The sequence below is a fragment of the Corylus avellana genome, chromosome ca9 (genome assembly GCF_901000735.1).
Source record: "Corylus avellana chromosome ca9, CavTom2PMs-1.0".
Taxonomy (NCBI): domain Eukaryota; kingdom Viridiplantae; phylum Streptophyta; class Magnoliopsida; order Fagales; family Betulaceae; genus Corylus; species Corylus avellana.
The window spans coordinates 9,402,618-9,425,029 of NC_081549.1; the positions used below are offsets into that span (position 1 = coordinate 9,402,618).

At 35.1% G+C, this 22,412-nt stretch overlaps 1 protein-coding gene across 2 annotated transcripts; it reads left to right on the top strand.

Moving 5' to 3' along the window:
- Positions 1-1,593: 1,593 nt before the first annotated feature.
- LOC132162091 (stomatal closure-related actin-binding protein 2-like) lies at positions 1,594-18,849 on the top strand. 2 transcript variants are annotated; one of them, XM_059572341.1, is made up of 14 exons: positions 1,594-1,842; positions 3,316-3,493; positions 3,661-3,966; positions 4,437-4,565; positions 5,477-5,569; positions 7,954-8,094; positions 8,219-8,287; positions 9,854-9,937; positions 11,027-11,207; positions 13,136-13,252; positions 13,443-13,501; positions 17,061-17,195; positions 17,725-17,874; positions 18,552-18,849. In XM_059572341.1, the coding sequence occupies exons 3-14, from the start codon at positions 3,679-3,681 to the stop codon at positions 18,582-18,584; spliced, it is 1,479 nt and encodes a 492-aa protein (XP_059428324.1). In that variant the 5' UTR covers positions 1,594-1,842; positions 3,316-3,493; positions 3,661-3,678; the 3' UTR covers positions 18,585-18,849. The 2 variants fall into 2 exon arrangements, with proteins under 2 accessions (XP_059428324.1, XP_059428323.1); XM_059572340.1 differs by lacking the exon at positions 3,316-3,493.
- Positions 18,850-22,412: the final 3,563 nt, after the last annotated feature.

Below are 22,412 nucleotides of genomic sequence, written 5' to 3' on the forward strand. Positions count from 1 at the left end.
AATCCAAAGCATCTATCTAAATTCTAACGGAACCATCATTTCAATCAATGAACATATACCATTTGCCTGTCGCTCTCACCTCCTTGTAATTTACTCAAACACCACTGCCACCATTTGTACGGATCCAAATTTATTAAGCTAAGAAAATCTGAAAGGGGAAAAACACCCAATATTGGGCTACTGCATTTTTCTAGTTTATTTGGGAATTGGGAATGTAATAAATCAGGCTAAATGCTTTGAATCCATGCTCCAATCCAATTCTCTTTCTTTTTCAATCAATTGGGTATTTGGTATCAAAGACAAAATCTTTAGGTCAAGCACAAAATGTCTAGTGGGGTGTATGAAGGTCACTTCGATAGTTAAGTTAGAACTTACCTTTTGTATTTTTGTATTTTTTAAAAAGCTCTACAAAAAGTAGAAGAAGACGAGTGCTTGGCTAAATATTCAATTCTCTTCTCATTATGGAGTGTTTTCTGCGTTATCGGTTATGAGAGGGGTTCATAGACTAACGAATTTTCTTTGGTCCACAATCCGTTAAACACATTGTTGAGCCTATGAGATTAAAAGCTTGTAAATAGTACAAGCAGCAATAGCTAGGATATAGTAGATACAATCTCTTTTAACACTTGCGCTTCTATCATTCTCGGTTAGGTTCGATTAGCCTATAAAGCTTTTGATCGAGACTGGACTTGTATTAGTCGGCCAACTGTTTGAAAATGCCCGTTTCTTTTGAAGCTTATTATGTGGTACACCAATTACTATGAGCTTTAAACACAAAAATTATGCTCATAATTAGTTGGCCAAACTTGAATAAAAATGATCAATGCTATGAGAATAACACTTCACCAACCTTTTCACGAGGTTTCCCTATTAAAAAAAAATATATATATATATATATTCATACTATATATGTATGAGCATAAAATCCAGTCAACGTATTGAAAATAGATTCCAAACTGTGAATTTTTTTTTTTTTTTTTGGGTCAAATTCAATTTATAATTATATCCTTAATTCGTGAAAATTACGTCATTTTTCGTCATCCAAATAAGCTGAAAAGAATTTCAAAAAATCGGTGTCCAAAGTCTTTGATCAATTATACTATTATAGTATAGAGTCGAAGAAATTAAGAAAAGAAACTTTGTTAAATTGACAGCGACAGCTTTCGGTTATTTTCTAATGCTCCCACATGCCCCAAATTTCCATGCAAGTGATTGCGGTTAGGTGACCTCCAAAAATCGGGTCCAACCTGTGACTCAGACGGTGTACATAGTACATTACAAACATTTTTGTTTATTAGCGGATTTCGCTTAGGTGCTGTAATTACACGGACTTCGCGGATTTCACCTGTTCGACAAAGTGAAATCCTAGGCCCACGCGCGTCAGTCGACGCTCCACTCAAAAGTCGTTAAACCATGAGTATGGGACCCATGTCATGAGGTGGGGGCAGCGCGTGGGTAAGACGGGCTTCTCCTTTTTACTGTTTCACCAGCAACTTTTTACAGAGTAAGAATGATGACTCGAGGAGGTAAAGTTAAAAAAAAAAGAAAAAAGAAAAAAGGAACCTCATTCAAGTTGTTGGGACAGGAGACACAGAGGGCAGAGACAATAAGCGAACGCCTTCTTCTTTGCTTTGCCTTTTCCTTTTGAAAAAGCAAAGCAAAAACCAGCCCCTAAGATTCTTCTTCTTCTTCTCCTTGTCCAAGTTCTTATTTACCTCTTTTCTCTCTTCCTCTCTCATAACTACTCATCGGTCTTCTACCAAGAATCTCTGCTCTGCTCTGGTAGCAATGGATCAGCATTAGCATATTTATCTGCTTCGGTGACACATTGTTGGCGATCTGGTAAGTGTTCTTACGCTTTCTTTTGCTGCATTGTTTTTCTGTCTTTGTCTGCGCTTTTGGAATTTGCTTAGTACTTGAAGCTTTGATGCATTAGGGGTAATGGAGTTTTTAAGCTGTGCTTAAGCTCAGTTTATGATTTTGTTTGTTTGTTTGTTTTTTTTTTTTGGTTTTGGTGGTTTTAAGTGCTGGATTCTTGTTGTTGTGAACATGTTATGCCTTATCAAAGAATCAGAATAACATTTCTGGGTTATTTTTTTTAATTATTTTTTATTGTTTTTTTGTTGGTATCGATGAATTTTATGTAGATGGATAGAGAAGTTATTGTGTGGAGAAATTTGTAATTTCGGTTGTTGTTTTTGAATTGTAACTGAGAAGTTGGACTTTGATAGTTGCTTTTATAGGTAAGAACTTTTTTCTTATTTCATATTGATAATGGTATTGCATCATCTAATGCTTTTTGTTAGAATATTAATTAAATAATTAAATTCATAACTTTCAATCGCCTTAAATTTTTAGGATAATTGGTTATTAGAATATTAATCAATTAATTAAATTCATCACTTCCTATTGGCTTAAGCTTTTGGTATAATTGGTTATTTAACATGGTATTAGAACATAACTCATGAGTTTGAACCCTGACGGTATAATTCACCTAATTTCAGTTAAATATCTCACATGTTGAGCATCGATTATTGAGGAGAGATTGAGCCCACATATGAGGAGGAGTGTTAAAATGTTATTTATTTTTTATTAGATGACACTTAATGGTTTTAATTTGACTCTGTTATATAGTTTCATTTGGGAGTAATTAGAACTCTTTGTATATCGGATTCTTTGCTTGTGTTATGAATGTAGTTTTGAACTCTAGGACTTTTGTGTTATCAAGCTCCAAGTTCAGAGTTTTTGCTCTCATTTTCTGTTTTTTAATTCTAGGACTGGTAGAGTGGTTTGCAAGTTTTGCATTGGTTGATTTTTGAATGAATTGGTTAGACTGATGAACATTCTTGTTTTAAAAGTGGTTAGTTTTGTGGTTTGAAAGTTTAGAATATAATTGAACATATTACTGGAAACAGTTTAATTGAATTTCCATTTGTTTGCAACCCCATCATCAACACTAACTAGCTCACTAGTTCACGTTGTTCCCTTTTATGTATCAACTATGTGTTTCCAAGTTGAGTGACATCTTTGTTCAGTGTTATATATGGCCTTCTTCTCATAAATGTGCTGCCACTCTTTGTTTTCTCATAGCCCTCTTCTCTTTCATTGGTCACTAAATATCATATAATGAAAGAGAAGGTTTTCTTGTTTCAGAATAATAAGAAGAAGAAGATCAATATGATAGGATATGATGTTGAAGAGAAAAACAAAAATAGTCAACTATGATTTTTTGTTTCAGAGTCAGTTAACTCAAGAAAGAACATCATTACGAAAGCATTGGTCACTCACAGTAGTCAACTATACTTTCAAATTCAGGGCTCTATGTGATGCGGGACGCCAAACACGAGTGACATCTCACATGTGGGTAGGGATGTCAACATCAGGGGATGCCCAATCCATGACTCTGTGGTGTCTTGCATCACTAAGCCTTTAAGCTATGCTTCCGATTAAAAAAAAAGAAAACACAATTTGCATAAGTTGTGGTTGCGTTTAGGTGAGGAATGTGAAGTTTTTTACAATTTCATATGTATATGTGTCATGTGTGTGCATTGGTACTTTAGATTATGGATTTATAACCTGTTATTAAGAAGATTTGATGTTTTATTATTTAATTAAAGGTCCGACATGAGATTGTTGTTTATATTTGCTTCTGGTGAACAGAGAACCTAATCTGAAACAATGACGAAGATAAGCCCTGAATTTGAAGTGAAGATGCAGGCAGAAGAAATTCTGGAGGTTTCAGCTGATGTGAGCTTTGCTTCTAATCAGTTTCCAAAGTATAAATTAGGAGCTGACAATCAAATTTTGGAAGAGCCAAAGGAGGACAACCTGGGTCCATCCTTGAAGGAGGTTGTTGAACAGGAAACTGTCAATCTGTCAGAGCAGCACAAGCGTCTCTCAGTTCGCGACCTTGCTAGTAAATTTGACAAGAACTTGGCTGCTGCTGCTGCTAAGTTGTCTGATGAGGTTCCCAAAATTTGCCACTTCTGAATGGCTTTTATTTTAGATTGATTTTTTTCTCTTTCAAACACACATGGACATATAAGTAATTTCAGTTTGACATTCAACATAGCTTATTTCCAACTATTGGTGATTAGCTACTCAATTTGCCACATTGAGCTATATGTTGGGCCTTACCTTACTTAAAAGAAAGGGCATTTTTTTTCTTCTTCTTTTAATTACAAAACTCAACCTTAGTTTATGTCTTTGTCTGTTTATTCTCTTTGCCCCCTTGTGTGCGGTATCAAGTTCTGTCAATGCTATACAAATAATGAATTGCCATTGTTTTCTTGAACTGTCTTTTGTGTTGTTGTTGTTGTTTTTTTCTTTTTTCTTTTCCCCTTCAATCTCACAACTCAAGTCTAGTTTATTTTTGTCTATTTAGTTGAAGTTCTGACAATACTAAATGAATTGCCCTAATTTTTCTTGAAATTCAGGCAAAGCTTAGAGAGGTGGCTTCTTTGGAGGGACATGTTCTTTTGAAGAAGCTTAGAGATGCATTGGAATCTATAAGAGGCCGTTTGGCTGGAAGAAACAAGGAGGATGTCGAGAAAGCTATATCTATGGTTAGTTTTGCATACTTTTTCCTTATTTAGTTAGGTTCTGGGTTTGATTTCTGTAGAAGTTTTCTTTTTGGATTTTGTTGATAAATTCTACTGGTTCAACCTCCTTAGGGTTCTTGTATGATGTATATGATTCATATATATGGGGTCGTGCTTCCGTTTTGTTGATTAATAAAATAATTATCTCTTGATTGTTAAAATCCTTGAGGACAAAACCTATTGCTTGTCCCATTTGGAATGGGTGAGCTAGATACATTTTTTTTTTTTTTACCTTCAACAGTTCCATGTAAAGAGACTGCTCTAGAGACTTAAACCTGTGTACTTGTGCTTGCTCTTGTCAATAATTAAGTAAATGTTGATTATTTGGACTGAGAGTGTGTGTTTCTTTATTTTCTACAGTATACACTATACTCATGCTTGTCATGTACTTCCTGCTGACAAATGACATTTCTAGTGGCACAAGTACTTCTTAGGTCACTTTTAACTGAATTGCTTGACCAACCTATATTATAAAAGGGGTTTAACCTTCTAGTTTATGACACACTTTGGCTGACCGTTATTGGGTAACTTTTCCTTTTATCTTTAGAGGTTGTTCTTGAGGTGCTTCAGGAAGCATAACCAAGTTTATTTTCCTCTTTTAACCACCTTTCCTAGGGACCTATGATTGTAATTATTGAATGTGTGGAATGAGGCAATTGTATGTGTTCGAGGTTTAGTTAGGTGCTCAAATAGCGGGACACCTCCTTAGCAATATATATATATATATAAAGATTCTCTTTTCTTCCCCTCCCTCTTCCCTTTTTCTGGGAACACATTCCTGAGTGCATTTGGAACATTAGGACATAATTCCTTTATTATTGTCTATTCTATAACTAAAACATAATATTGTCTTTGACCATAATCTCATCCTGCAGGTGGAAGCTTTAGCAGTTAAGTTGACTCAGAAAGAAGGAGAATTGATTCAAGAGAAGTTTGAAGTGAAGAAGCTAGCAAACTTCCTCAAGCAGGTCATTTAGTGCCATCCTGAATTTACATGCAGAATCATAGATCTTTTAACTACATGCCTTTTCAGATGCTATATTTCTCTTTCGATTCCTCTTACTGGTTTTAGAGCATTTAAGGGTAACAATGATTCCTTGATTAGTGTCTTATTACATATGATATTACACTTAGATCTATTGCCGTTGGTTTAATGCATGTGGATAGTGTATGACTTGAGTGCATTGGGTCGGTTGTCAACCCTTGGTCCAGTGGTCTGGCAACCAATTTTGCTTATGGTCCAAAGTTTTCAACTTAGCTCTTTAGATACCTGACTTTCCTAACCTACTTTTAGAAAGCTGTTGCAGGCTGACTTAGTGTGGGATGTAGCAAATGAATATTTTTTCATCGAAAAGCTATATAACTCAATAACAATGAGTCCCTGTCGTTGTCCGTTCTTTTGCTAGGTGTGTGGCTACTTTCTCTTAGTTAGGTGATATAAGACACTGGTCCCACATTAGGAAGATGAGGAGTAGTCCACATAGATTGTGTGGTTTATAAAGAGAATTTATGAGTGCCAAGTCCAACATTGCTTAGTTTCTAGGTGAAACTAGGCTTTATAAGAGAATCTAGGAAAGCTTCAAATTGACTAATCATTTTGGGGTAATAGCGCAAATGTGGTTAGCGTTTTTCTTTGGGTTATTACAAATGGTATTAAAGCCACTTAGTAACGCCATGTGGTACTTAAGCACTGCATGATGTGACCCCTGGCGAGGATGTCATGGGCTTAAGGGGGAGAGTTTGTAACACCCCGATCCCATTGTTAAATCACCAGTTTTCCTAAAAGCTTAAGCTGATAGGAAGAGGTAAATTTAATCACTTAACTACTATTTTAACATTCCCCCTCACGTGTGAGCTCAAACTCCCTTTTAATAGGTGAAGCTCAACACGTGGAATATTTAATTTAAATGGGGGTTAATTGATGAAGTCAAGGTTCGATTTTAGGACCTTTGGCTTTGATACCATGTTAAATCACTAGTTTTTCCATAAGTTTAAGCTGATAGGAAGAGGTAAATTTAATCACTTTTAACTCCTACATTGGGAAGATGGGGAGTAGCTTACATAGAATTTGTGGTTTATAAAAAGAGTTCATGAGTGCTAAGTCCCACATTATTTAGTTACTAGGTGAAACTAGGTTTTATGATAGATTCAGGAAAGCTTCAAATTGACTAGTCATTTTGGGGTAATAGTGCAAATGTGGCTAGCTCTTTTTCCTAAGTTGTTATAGGTGAGGGTCTACTTTTTGATCTTCGGGTGATTGATTAAGTATTCCCCTTCACATTTGGCAGTCCAACAAAGAGGCGAAGTAGTGGTATCTTTCTTTCCATTATGAATGACACACGAGACATAAGTGACACACATACACTAACACTCCTTCAAGCGAATGGAGATTGATCATTCCCAGCTTGCTCATCAAAGAAGGCCCCAGCTAAGTCCCTTAGTGAAGATGTCGGAAATCTTGTTCTCACTAGAGAAGTCAGGAGTCCTTATGATGCTTTCTACCACTTTATTTATTACATAATGCCTGTTCTATAGCATATCCAGGCGCCCTCTAGATCTTTGGCTCACTCATGTTTCACCCGATTAGAGGCGACTCTCGATGCTCCAAATCCATTTCCTCCAACAAGCTATTTGCCAACACAAGATTCCTAGGTGTAGTGGGCATGGACAACACTTGGAGTTGTTTTGTGTCTTTCGTATATGGTGAAAAACTGCGATGTAAGGAGAGAGGATCTTTGGCTTGACATTGGATGCCATGCTACTATTGTTGAGGGTAGCCCTTGGTTGGTTGCTGGGGATTTGGATGGGCAAGCATGTCGGCTGCCTGCCCAAGGATATTTAATCATCTCAATGAACTAAACTAGTTAAGACGGGATACGTAAAGCTTTTGTGCCATTCAGCTCCATTCTCCATTTAAGATAAACAATATGTTAGTATCATCATCTTTGAAGGTGTATATTAAATAAATCAACCAAAAGATACAAAATTGACAAATGGGTAAAAGTAAATGCTTATAAAATAAATGAGCGTGGAAGTCTCCATTTTCTTCTATAAGAGAGATTGACACCTTGAGGAGTCTTCTAGTGATACAATAATATACCATGTTGGGCTTGTACACTCTAAGCCCAAAATGTTGGGCTCACCCAAGGTCCAACCTAAGTCTAAAATAGGGAATGTTACACTTTAACAACCATCACTTTTTAGTTCACTACCTTATTGTAACTCTTATTCATGGAACAGTTGTTCGCTGATACAAGCTTTTAATATATCTTTTCTTGTTGGAATTTTGTTCTTTTTTGAAAAATGGTATTTTATATTTGTTCTCGAGTTGAGTGTATTCTTTTGTTTACAGGCTTCTGAAGATGCTAAAAAGTTGGTTAACCAAGAGAAATCTTTTGCTTGTGCTGAAATTGAGAGTGCTAGGCTTGTAGTGCAGAGAATTGGAGAGGCACTTGAAGAAGAAGAAAGAAATTCACCAGCTTCTAAAAAACAGGTTTCAATTAGTTGTTTTGAGGTTATATGTATCTTCAATTTGCTTATGTTTTATGAAATCTAATAATGAGTGGAGCATGAGACGTAAAATATATATTTTTTTATCTGATGTTCCATACTATCAGGATGTGGAGGAACTGATAGAGGAAGTTCAAGAGGGTAGAAGAATCAAATTGTTGCATCAGCCAAGCAAGGTGCAATCTCCTAAGCTTTGTTTTCACTCATAGATTTTGCAAGATTTCATTACATACCATCATACAGATACTTGTGCGTTGCCTGATCTGACACATATTATGTTATATTACCAAGGCTAGGCGTTTTCATAATATGCATATTATATAGAACTTGAGAGGTTTCCTGCTAAGACTTAGTTTTCAATTTAGCAGATTTTTTTTGATAAATAATCAAAATCTCATTAAAAGCGTAGTCACCCCAAGTAAGCCACTTGAGAGTTAGGGGCAAAAGCAAGAAAGACCTAGCAGATGTTACCACTTCTGTCCTCTTGTTCAGGAAACTTTTCGATTGTGTAATTTTAATCTTGACTGGAAGCATATTGGAGAGAAAGTTGTGATTTTATTCGTTTTAATTTTTTTTTGCCGAACATCGTGGTTCAATGTTTTAATTTAAATGCTTAGTTTCAGAAGTAATTTAATAAAGGAGTGAAACAATGAATTCTTCAAGAGTATGTGAAATATTCTTCATAAGTGTGGTCCAACTAATCACATCAACTGATGCTGAGAATAATGGCGTAACAACATAGTTAGTTTGTGTTTTCCTTTCTTTATTTTGCTAATTCTGTTACCCCCCACCCTCCCAAAAAAAAAAATCTCTAGGTGTTGAGCAAAAAGTGCAGAAAAATAGTGGCCGATGAATAGGGGGGGGTGAGGCGTGATGGGTTTCTCTATCCCTACACTTGCCCTTACAACTGAAAGCCACCAGCCATCTGCATACCTGGGATGGGTAAATTGCACTTATCCCAAAAATGCCAGTGATGACCATTTAGCCCATCCCATTGCCATCCTTACTAATGAAGTACTGAAATTATGAACATATTTTAAGTTCTTTTGTTTATTCATATCAAGTAAAATTGACCTTGCAGCCTAAAAGGAGGTTGCAGCTGAAGGTTTAGTACCATTGTTATAATTTGTTTCCATCTCCTTTTATTTATTATATTTAAGTACCTTTTAGTTGCTAATTTTACTATGGCAGTTTGGGTTAATTCTTCCATGTTTGGTATATATGGTTGTTCCGAGGGTGTATTTTTTTTCTTGATATGTTTGATTAAGTTGGAGTAATTTGACTGCCATGTCTTAAGGATTTTTCCAGCTGGCTAAATGTCTCATCTTACTAGCCATGTTAATCTTGTATACTTATTTGCTTTAAAGTAATAGGATAATCTTACTTTTTACTTTTTCATAGTTGGTTGGTTTTTCTGGAAAAACATATGGCTGTTTCCAGGAAGACAGTGCTTTGCAAACTCACTTGCTTTTCTTCCTTTCTCTTGCTGCATTTCTGTTTCATCATTATCTGCTATAAATTATAACCAACTATGCTAGTAAGGTTGCATGCTATTAACTGACTATTTTCACATATTATTTACTCATAATTCCATTTTATTCATGTTTTGGTACTGTCGATATAATTAGGACATGCTTTGCTTTGAATAATTGTTGGCTTTTTTAGCACACACTTGGGGTTCAAATATGTAGTTAAGATAAAATATACTTTTCAAACTATGAAGATATGCATTATGTATGCAGGTGATAGACATGGAACATGAGCTTCGTGCACTAAGGACTCAAATTCGGGAGAAATCTATATTTTCTGTTAAGCTTCAGAAAGAGGTTTGTTAATTATCTCATTTACCTTTCATAGATGTCATCTAATATTATTATTATTATTTTTTCTGTCCTTAACTAAACAGTATGCTTGGCTATGTCACTGACTTGGTTATTAGAGTGAAGTGAATAGCATTGGTTCAAATCAGCTTATTTTCCGAGTAAACTCCTAAAGATTTGTTTCACGACATATTTCTTTACTGCTTTGTTAAAGTTTTGCCACAAGTTTTAATTAACTTATGATTTACCGACCCATCTTCAGCTGGCTATCTCTGAACTTGGTCCAATAATAATTGAGATTTTTTTTGGCTCTTCGCAACTGTGCTTTTAAGTCATATTCAACACAAAAAGGAGGAAACAATAATAAATGACATAGAAAACGAATACAAAAATAGCAGTAGCCAGGATCTAGTGGTAACATCATGTACATCAAACACAAATATACAATGAATAGGTTCATGTCCTGCATGCTAGCTTTTCTTGCCTTAAGTTCAGTAACATTCTGGTTGGTCAATTATATTCCTTAGGCATTGCTAAGTTGGATTATATGAGAGATACCTGTATGAAAAGCCTGTTTCTTTCGTAATTATGGAAAAATAATTTTCTTACCTGTGTATGTTTCTATTAAATCACCAGTTTTCCTAAAAGCTTATACTTATAGGAAGATATAAATTTAATCACTTAATCATTATTTTAACAATCTCCCTCACGCGTGGGCTCAATCTCTCTTTTAATAGGTGATGCCCAACATGTGAAATATTTATTTTAAATGGGGGGTGATTTGACGGAGTCAATGTTCGATCCCAGGACCTTTGGTTCTAATACCATGTTAAATCACTAGTTTTCTTAAAAGCTTAAGCTTATAGGAAGAGATAAATTTAATCACTTAATCATTACTTTAATAGTTTCTAACAGTATAGTTTCAAACCATATCCTGACATCTGACTTCTTTTTTCAATTGAGTGTGATTATGACTATGTTTTGGAATCTGATATCTTTCTTCAATTAGTCAATCATTAAATAATTCCTAGGAATGCAAGAAAGTTTGTTCAAGATACTTTTATTTGAAGAGCTCATGTCCTTATCCTTTTCCAGCTGGCAATAAGCAAGAGGGATGAGGAGAACAAATCTTGTTTATATGTCTTAGAAGGTTCTGAAAATCTAGGTTCATATCTACGAATCCGGCCTCGGTCAGATAAGCCTCCACTGCTTTCAAAATGTTCAATCAATTGGTACCGCTTATCATCTGAAGGCAGCTGGAGGGAAGTTATTTCAGGTATTCATTCAGTCAGTTTTCATGCTTAATATGATTAAAATTTGTAGCAATTTAGCATATTGGTGTATTATATCTTGTTTATCTGTTATTCATGCTTTAATCATCTGTATGGTTTGTCATGTAGTGCATGTTCTTCCTTAATTCACTTAATGGAGACAAGTTTAATGAATAAGCAGGTTGTCTACAATTGTGGGTTCGGAAGAGAAAAGGAAAACGGAAGGAATTGCAATCTTTCACTGCTATGACCCATTACTTCATTTTTAACTGTTGATAACTACTTCAAAGTGTTAACAGAACTAGGATTTCTATGTACCTTTAAAAAATTAAAACTCCTACTTGCTTCATGCTGCTATGAAGTTCATTTGTTCTCCTACAACTGCATCTTTCTTCACAGTCGTTCCAGCTTAAGTTGTCTCACATGAATGAGGATTGAAATTACTCCAAGTCATGGAGTTTAAGATCATTTTTATGTTCCAAGAAATGAGCCAGTAGAATTAAAGAAATAAGACGTTATGCTTGTTTTGATCCAACGATTTGATGTGAAATCAGTTTGGTTTTCTAGCCAAAATTCACATAGTTGTTGCTTTAGTGAGACACAGCTTCTAAACTGATCAAGTTTCTTATTCTGATTACAAACCTGGATCATCAAAAAAAGAAAAGAAAAAAAAAAGGAGCTAAAGTTCAAAATGCAATTACGGAAAAGTAATGAACATGGTTTGCTTCTGTAAATCTATTTGACATATTGTGTGAAATTTGCTTCTGTAAATCTATCTGACATATTGCGTGAAATTCTTCACATACTAAAATGTATCTCTTATCTTGGTAGACCTTAATAGATCCCTGCGGTTGAGAATAATGTGCATAATCTCATTTAGTCTTTCTTGTAAATGCCTCTAACATATGCGGGTCTTGGGAGATTTCATTTGCACAGCTACTAAGAAGATCCTCTACTCAAAACTCCTCTATTATCGGTGTCTTATTCAAATCTCCTCAGTTGAAAACCCAAACTAGGTGATTTGTTTGTCATCTCCTACTATCACCTTAAGGTTGTCCAGCTTGTAAATTTGCTGCATATTTTCTTAAATGTCTAGTGGAGGTCATACCACCTTGTATTGGATGGATGCAATACTAATGTTAGTCATAAAGTTGACCATTTGACATGAGCACATCCCCCTTTAAATACCTGCAAGACAAATCTTGCGATGTAATCAAATATGATACCAAGGCATGATTGGTCAAGTATGCGAGTTAGAGGTGAGCTTCATGACAAAATTTTTATCAAATATCTCTGCGGTGGACCACTAGCCCCAGGAGTTTAGGTCATTTGGATGTATAATGGAAAGAAAACTAGGAAATGGAATGGAGCTGCTGATTCTACATAGCTCATTCGTCCTCCTTCATTCATTAAATAGAGCCTCAATGCCAAAATATTCTATGACAGCTATAGGGACAGCTCACTAGGACGCCTGACCTTCTTCTAGAAGGTTTACATATCATTCCCTATATTCTTAGGAAATTACATATTATTCCAGAGTTCACTCTAACAAGAAGAAAGCAAAAAATGTATATTAAGAATCCTCTAATACAGCTCCTTAGCACAAGCCCGCCTGGTAACAATGAATTATACCTGGGTCCTGCAGTTTTAGAACAGAAGAAATTAACAGTAAGAGGGGTAGATCTTAGAAATTAACGGTGAGTTAAAAACTAAGCCAAATTAAGGCACAAAAATCTAAATGATGCAGCCATTGGTATCATCGTACGTGCAGCATACTTGTATCTGATCAAAATGTTAACTGTGACTCTTATCTGTTCATTTCAATTTCACTTAATTGGGTATTTGGGTTCCACAAATTCAATTTTGTTCTGTAAAGCTCTTATGTTGTTTTCATCATACTTTTCTTAAGTGGTTCATCTTTCCACTTCAACAGGCGCCAACAAATCAATTTACGCTCCTGAACCCTTTGATGTTGGAAGAGTCTTACAAGCCGAAATTGTTTCCAACGGCCAAAAATTCAGAGTCACAACTACTGGTCCCATTGATACGGGTTGGTTTTGATCATAAATGCTCAGTATAGTTTTTGGGAACATTTTTTCACTCCATTTTTTTATATTTTGTCTTTTGTAATCTGGATCAATTTGCCTGGTTTGGACTCCTATAGATTTTAGCTTCATACATCCTACTTGATGCTTAGGAATGTGGAGAAAAAAAGGGGCTGACTTAATTACTTCTAACAGCTGCAGGACTTGGAAGCTATGTAGAGACGCTTTTACGAAAATCTAATGCTGAATTTAATGTATGTTATCCTACCCTTTTTAGTTACTTCCGGTCTTATGGTTATTCTCATTAAGCTCTAGTAATGAATATTTATTGTTTACTACTAAAACAAAAATATGATAAGAAAAAGCAAAAGAATGTTGTATTATTCCTCTTTTTTTTTTTTTTTTTTTTTAATTTGTCCACCTTTAATCTTCTCATCCTTCCATGGTCACAGATTGTATGCTATTGATTGAGCGAATGGTAATATCTGATATCTATGTTTGCTGTAACTTGGATGCTTGCTGTAACTTGGGAGGGGGGGTAATTCCTCTTTTTCATTTGTTCATAACCAATTTCATGTGTTCTGCATTCTTCATATGGTTCAAGGAACAGCTTCTTTCTTTTGGTGCTTAAGTAATTTGTCAGAGATGTGTGTTCTCTTTCTTTGGAGATTGTTTGGGTTTTCTGAAAACAGTTCATGTAACAAAGAGAAAAATAGAACCATGGTGCTTTTTATGTCTTTAGTTTTTCTAAATTGAAAACAAAAAACTATTTCAGAAAACACTTGATGTTGTTTGAAAACAAGTTCTTTCAGGAATAATTCTCAGAAAAAAGCGTCAGAGAACATGTTTGGTAGAGCATTTTTGCTCTGTTTTTTATTTTTGTGAATTTAAAAACAGAAATAAATTTAAACAGTTACCATGCAAGGCTGATTTGAAGACTTTTTTCTTTATTAAATAGTACTCCAAAAGAAATGAGATTTTGTTTGACGGGTATATATTTGGGGCCAGTAGCCCTAACGGTTGGCTCTCTGATTCATCCCATTTGTTTGAGGGTTATCTTCATATAGAAAAACAAAATCATATTTGATTCGGGCTACTCTTTTCTTTTTTCTTTTTTGATGTCGGGGAACCTCTCCAAGGCAGGGCCTTTTGGACCCAGTCCTGCAGAGTAAACTCCTGTCCTGTGCATCGCACCCTCGGAAATTTTCCTACACGGAATTGATTAAATCGTTGGCTTTTCACCAGGAGGTGTGGCCCCAAGAGATTGTTTGTACCCATGCAGTGTTGAACCTTGGATCTCGAAGGGAGCAAACCTTATGACCAAGGCCTCCACCACTTGGGCCAACCCCTCACTGGTGATTTTTAACTGGGAAAGAAAAATTATTGTCTTTGTAAAGATGATAAAAGGCTACTGTCCTTTTTCCTGAATGGAGAACCTGTCCCTGATGGACTTGAAGGAAACACGTCTTTTTGGGTTATTTTTTCACCACTAATGCTATGTTTGCAAGGTTTTGAGGAAAGGAATGGGGTGGATAAGATCTATTAGTAGAGGAAATGAAATGAAGGTAGCATGGGGAGTATAGGATACTTATAATCCCTTGTTTGATTAATGAGAGGAAAGGAAAGGAAAAAGTGTATTTAGATTTTTATAATCATACCCCTTTATTCAAATAAAGTTTTGTTGTGATAGGTTTTCATGTGAATGAGGGAAAATTTTCATTGAAAGATTTTCCTTGCCTTAAATCATTCCTTTTTTGGGTAGAAAGCAAATCCCTCAGAAATGGCAGCAGTTTTCCTGATAAATCCCTCCCTTTACCTACCTATAAAAATCCCACATTGAAGAAAATTTAAATTCACTACATTGTTTTCCATTCCTCCCCTTTCCTCTCGTTAGGTTTAATTTAGCTTTATTCAATGATGAAAACATTTGTTTATATTTCTCATTTCTTCCCCAAGTCGGGGTGAAGATTGGATGTGTTAGAAGTGTTCTCTGCCTTCCGCATTGGATGGGGCATCAGAATGGCAATGTAAAGGGAAGTTACTGCCTTTCCCATTGGATGGGCGTCAGAACGGGCATGTAACGGGACTCAAATAATAGCTCTCGGCCTTCCCCTATACGTCTTCATCAGAATAGGCAAGTAATTTGGACTTCAAGTTGGCTCTCGGCCTACCCTGTTGGATGACACGTCAGAACACAGACGTGACGGGACATCAAGTGTTGCTCTCGGCCTATCCCCGTTGGATGGCACGTCAAAAAACGGACGTGACAGGACATCATGTGTTGCTCTCGGCCTACCCCGTTGGATGCCACATCAAAACGCGGACGTGACGGGTATTCAGATCTAGTTTATTTTGCTCTTTGCGTCTTAACAAGAATTAACTCTTGTTATGACGAGAAGTTTTCAAAATGTCAAATCTACGATATTTTTCTCTTCCCGTCAGAACGTGAGCTTGCTTTTGTTAAGACTTGAAGAAAGAAAGATACAGTGCTATAAATGCCCGTCTTGTTTTTAGAACTCTTTGAACCTTTTCATTTACACTCTTTACAGTTTGGAGGTTCCCGTTGAAGAAGTTTGTGATATTTTTCCTTGTAGAGGTGATACCCTTCGTTGTTAATTGTATCAAGTAAGGATTCATAAAAAGCTTTGTGCTTTTGCTTACTTGGGTATTTTGTGTTGAGATTTAAACCACACCATACGCTTTTGCAACCGCAAAGAAGTACCAGAGGGTTGGTAAGAAAATGCACTCCATGAAGATGGTCAGCTTGGAAGCAAGTAGGAAGCATGTTGTCTTATAACCTAGAACCTTGCAGAGTTGTAAGTGTTTTTTATTGTCTGTATTCTAGTTCTTTGTATTCTTGGGTTTGACTGCCCTAGAGTGGTTTTTCCCTTTGATTTGTTCAAAAGGTTTTCTAATTCGTGAACAAATCTTGTGTTGTGGATGTGTGAATATTTTAATTGTTGTGTTGTTTTAATATTGAGCATTGCAATTTATTTTCCTTATATAAACTGCATATGCGTTTGATTTGGGGGAAGGACATGATCCTTGTGCTTTTATCACCTCTCAACCCAAATCTCTTCTCCCAAATGTGGGATTGTATGTACTCTTAGTAGGTGGGATAAACCTTTTTTTTTTTTTTTTGTCAATTTTCAGATGCAAGATGCTAGTTTCCTGGTGGCTGTTATATAGGCTTGGACATCTCAATATTTAGTGCTCTTTACCTCTAACACCTGGACAGGACACCAGTGCCTCTTTAGGCCCACATAGTTGCCCTCATTCTGACTTTTGGATAGAGATTGATTTTAGTCAACCCCATGGACCCTCTTTAGCTTCTTCAATCAGCTACTTGGCCAAATAAGATCTTTTTGCAGACTATTTATCTATACTGGCCATCAACTTCTTCGTAATGGTAAATCATTGAGCTATTGTAGGAAGTTGATTGGGGCTGGGATGTAAAGTTGATTGAGAATTATCTGTAGCATGTAAAGTCATTTAGAATACTGAGTTCTGCTCCAGGTCCAAAACTGATCCAATGTATATCATGGCTTAGACTTGAATCTATATAATGTGACTTCTGAATTGTTCTTAGCTGGAAACCATGTGGTTGCATAACACCTTTTGGATGATCAGAAGTTGTACATAATATTATAAATGCTCAGAAATTTATAACTGTGATTTTTGGAGTCCATTTTTTACTTTAGTTCTAATTGAAAAAGAGAAAAGAAAAGAAAAGAAAAGAAGTATAGTATTGTGGCTAGGAAACTAGTCTGCACATCTATTTCTGATAAGATTTTGACATTTGTTGTTTTATAGGTAGTTATTTCCCAGATGAATGGACAAGATCATCCATCACACTCTGTTCATGTATTTCACGTGGGAAAGATGAGGATAAAGCTCTGTAGAGGATGGATTACGAAAGCTAGAGAAAATTATTCATTGTCAATGCAGGTACTCTTTATTAGCTAATAACTTTTGTTTCACTGAAGATGGAGAAGTTATTGTGGGTTTGCTGGATTTTGTGTTTTTTCATTGTGTGTTGAGCAGCAATGTGATTGATTTTCTTTCTTTGTTTTTTTGCTTTCTTTTTTACACTTACCATTTAAAATCATTTAAAATGACTATTTTCTCCCCCCCACCCCCCCACCCTCTCTTCCCCCTCCGTTTTGACTTCTGTTTAAAGTGAAGAAAAGCACAAAATAGATGAAGAAGAAGAATCTTTTTTAATATATAATGAAGAAATTTTGCATTGTTTCTCTGGCACTGTATCAGTCATATCATATAGATTTGTCATTCTTCATTTTCTGTTGTGGCCTCTGATCATAGAAACCTCCGCATGGTTTACATGATGGAAATTGTCTTTCCTTTAGGCTTGAGTTTTTCCATTGAAACCTGGTACTATTGTTTCTTTCCATTTTAATTCACCTGAAGTACCTTAACGAACAATATTTTGTTTAACTAACTCTTTCTCAACCTCTAGCTATGTGGAGTTAGAGGCGATGGTAATAATGCAGCCAAGGCATTGTTTTGGCAACCACGTAAGGGCCTCTCAATTGTTTTAACATTTGAGTCGGAGCGAGAAAGGAATGCAGCAATTATGCTTGCCAGGAAATATGCTCTTGATTGCAATGTATGTATCTTTCACTTTTTTGAATTTAACTAAGTTTTTCTTCCATTATTGGTTTCATAAACTATTCCAGACATTTTGTGAGATTCAGTAGAACATGGGAATGTTAAGTTCCCAAGAGCACTCCCCCTTTTACCCAATAGATTCAGCTTCTATCTTTGATTATCATATATTCTTAGGGCCTGTTTGGCCTAAAAGTGCGTTTAATATTCAGAAAGTCCATTTGAAGAAAAAAATACCTGTTTGGTAAAAAAAATTGAAAGCACTTTTAAGGGTCCAAAAAGTCAAAAAATGGCCAAAACATACTTTTGGCAAAAGCTTCAATAACGGTTTTTGACTTAAAAGCTTTATTTCTCAAATGTAGTCCCAAATATGCTCTTAATATTAGAATATCTTGATCACCATGACCAAGTGGTTACTCTAATTTTTCCATTTTCTGGGCTCCAATTATGCACCTTCCATTTCTTCTGGATCTTCAATACAGGATGAAGAAACTGGGTAGCTTTTACAAACATTTTCTTCATACTTAGCCCCTAATTTCCGGCCTTTCTGTGGATTTATCACCCAGTTCATAAAGGCTCGGTGGGCTGTTTGGTGAAAATTAGTTTTGCCAGTCTCCTGTATTTTTGCTTTATTTTCACTTTGTATAGAGTTTGAAGTTGGAAACCTTTAAATAACAGGTCATGCTTGCTGGACCAGATGATCAAGTATAGAAGTTAACCTACTGACTGAGATTTGTCAAATGTAAGTACAATCAGGTTTTCGTAGTGTGAGTAATATGTGTGCATTTGTCTTGTCAGAAAAAAAAAAAGAAAAAAAAAGAAGAAGATTTGCCTTTGTAATTGCAATCGGGCTTCCACTAATAGGGTTGAATCATTTTAGGCATCGTTTTTTTGTGTTTTGCCTAATCATTTGTTGTAACAAAGTTGCCACTCCTCTATTAATGGGTTCATTTGTGCTTTGTGACTGATTTGCATATATTAGCTGTTTGCTTATACCTTGAACTTTTCTTTTTCTATTTTCTCTGAGCTATGTTGGCACATTTGCAACATTGGATACAGTTTATGACATAATTGGGTGACAGAGGGGTACTTGAGTTAATTTGCTACAAAATGCATATTCTGTTGTGTCAAATATTTTGAAATTTAAGAACTCTAGATAATTTATTGGGTAGGGGAGAGCATATTGGGTTTTGAGGTCTATCATCTGGGATGATAAGTTTAGCTCATTCACCAGTATGGTAATGAGTGGAAAGTAATTTGGAGACATGCTAAATTTCATGAGAAAAATCATTGTGGGAAATGTTTGGAAATAGAAGAAATTGCCTAAGAAGGCTGTGGATGTTGGGAAGCTAGAAATGGTTCTTCCCATTTCCATGGCACAGCGTTCTAGTATAGAAATTGAAAGTAAAACAAACAACACACAACAGTCTGGTTAGTTCTCTCACTCCTAAATTCTTCAGTGGATTTTGTATCTATTTATGAAGTGTTTCCGATATAAAAGATAATTACGAGTTCAAAATCAAATCAAAAAGGATTAGTCGTTATCAGCTAAGATAATTCAGTTGAGGTTTATCATTTTGTTCTTGTGCTTTAAGTGATCTGCTGGATCTTTTGGAGACTTTGTCCTCAGAAGAAACGAACTTGAAGCTCCCCAAGAGCTCCTTTCTTCCTCACAAAATGATAATCATTGGCCTCATGCATATTTTAATGTCCAAGGAAGAACTCAGTAATATAATGTTGCTGTAAAAGTACATTACCAGTAGCCACATATTGTGTTTCAACACCCCAAAAAAAAAAAAAAAAAAAATCAATCTTCCAAGGTCCTTATAAGCCATAGATGATGAAGCGCGCAGTAATCTTGAAAATCCACTTACACCCGACAATGTACATGGAGGGAGAAGGGGAAACTAAAATTGGTTGTTCATTGCATTCCGGTACCTTCTAAGAGGAAGGTTCAATTTCAGAGGAGGAAGCTTGTGCCAATGGTGCACGACGAGCATTCCAGACTACTAATTTATTTAATTACAATTGAGTTCAAAATTAAGTTAACATTTATCTATACAAACTGAACAGGATTAATCAACAGACGGTACTATATAGCATGGACAATTAACTACTATCCAAGTAAACTTGACAATGTAAGTCATTCGCTCGACATGTTCATCTCAGCGAATTTCTTACTCTACATCCTGACAACTTGCTACTCTGCAACGGTTTATGTAAAGAGCCTTTAATAATGTTTCATGTTTCTCAACTTTGGTAGTCTAAAATCATTGTGGTATTTTGCAAAATGAACTGTGTTGGCTCTGTTATTAAGCCAGGGTAAAATTGGTTTATTTTGAAAATGATAAGCATAATCCTGATGAAAATCCACTTATTTTAATGTAGAGAAATTATGCAATATTAAATATATTTTGTCATAGCTATCATCTATTTGGTCTATCCAAGCACTTCCCCCTTTATTGGTATAATCAACGTTATTCCAATGGACTTATAGTACAATATCAATGCCCCAAATATTGTCGCTACCATCATGTACTAGCAGCTCGATCGAGTCAGACCTCAGGTGGCCCACACTACTAGCAAAGCTGTAATGGTAACTCATTCTTTCATGGTACGCCTATTATAAATAACAATTGGATTTAAAGTCGAACAATAAAAGTATACCTATATAATAGTAACCCATGACCCACGATCATGTCATACGATGCAAGTATTGTTCATTTATTGTAAATATTATATAGGCAAATATTTGTTTGAAGCAGTTTTAAACATATTATAAAAATGTAGTAGGCTAAATACATATTCTTTTGAAAAGTAAAGTATACTTAGTTCACTAACATATCGTATCATAGAATAAAAACAGTTCCCGAAGCATTTACTTGACTCGAGCGTTCCTCCTCACTCTCGTTCATCTCAATCACCAAGTCATTGCAAATCATACTTTAATATCAGACACCAACTAATACTAATCTACACAAGTAAAACCCTAATCATGTGGTCGAAACCCTAATCCGTGAATAAAATCTCAATTATCCATTCCCAGGCATTGTTGGACGTTGGTTCCTCCAGGGTTGAACGTTTGTTCTTTTGGGCCATGAGCTAAAATCCTCCAAATCAAACTTAAATACTTTTGAAGGTTTTAAATAATTCAATAATAAGGAGATTCTTTTAAATTGTTTGAAAAACGTACTAGGTTTCAATGCTTTAAAACATGCGAAAGATTGAACAATAGGTTATCGTCATAGCTACATTTTACAATTTAAAAATATAGGTGTTAATTTCACGAGGCATTTCTAGCACATACACCATTGTAACCGTCCTTACATTTCATGACGGTCTAAAATATGCAAGTTTGATATCAAAATAGTTATGCTTGAAATGTCGGTAAATAGTTTCACCTGAGTTCTACTCACCTTGATCGTAAAGGTTCTCTTAAAAATTTTCCTCGTTCACTCTGGCTCTGTCGTCTGTGCAAGGCCGGCTCAATGTATTTTGCGGCTTTAGGCAAAACTTTAAAATGGGGCCTTGTCTCTCTTTTTTGTTTTTTATTTTTATTTTTTTTAAGTAAAAAAATATATTTATTTTGATATTTTATTTAAAAATCATTATTCTCGCTTTTTGGGATGCAAAATTACTGATTAAGTTTTTATAATCAATATTTTCTAACATCCTTTTTTTCAATTGATAATATGGCTAATCCATTTAATCTCTCTTATGACATTGTTGATCTTAGGTAGGATTTTATTAATTTTAATTTTGAAAAACTTCTTTCTGCAGAAGCAACTGTAACATGTATTGTCAATAAAATTCTATAAGCGATATATGCATTTGGGAAAGAATCAAGTCTTTTTATATAATTTAATATGTCATTTGGAACACTTTTTTGCATCAATATTTTTCCATTGGTGTGTGTCATAAATATTTATAACAATAGAGCTAGATATATCAATAGTATTTTCATTATCTTCTAATTCTTTTTGATGAATTTCTTGTTCATTTATGAGTTTTTCACCTAAATTATCCTCTATATTTTGTTTATTTCTAATAACAAATTTATTTAGAGCCCCTACTTTTTTTTCTTTTTTTTTGTTAAGTTTTTCATATCCAGATGCATATTTTCTACTAGAATGCATGTTTGATTAAAAATATTAACAAATTAAACAAACACAATTTATAAAAAATATATATATATATTCTGACTATAATAAAATAAATTATAAAAATAGAACGATAAATTAGAGAGGCAGAGACTAGAGAGTTCTTGGAGATTTCTCATTTTGGAGAGGAAGAAGGTTTTGGAGAATTAGCATGAAGGCTCTTGATCTTCGATAAAGTCAAAAAAATTGCAGGCTAGATAATAGATATGAGTAAAGGTTTTCGTTCTTATGTGAAATTCCAACAACAAAGAGACAAGAGACAGCCTACATTCCACTTTGAGAATAAACAATACTATTTGATTCATCTTTTAATGTGAAATTCCATCATTCAGAGACAATAAACGTTGGTGATAGGTTTTTTAATAATATTTCACTTTCC

Excerpts from the sequence above, each read along its gene's own strand:
- LOC132162091 (XM_059572341.1), top strand. The coding sequence starts at position 3,679 with ATGACGAAGATAAGCCCTGAATTTGAAGTGAAGATGCAGGCAGAAGAA. Across the intron at positions 4,566-5,476 it reads TCGAGAAAGCTATATCTATG|GTGGAAGCTTTAGCAGTTAA; the intron begins GTTAGTTTTGCA and ends CTCATCCTGCAG. Across the intron at positions 5,570-7,953 it reads TAGCAAACTTCCTCAAGCAG|GCTTCTGAAGATGCTAAAAA; the intron begins GTCATTTAGTGC and ends TTTTGTTTACAG.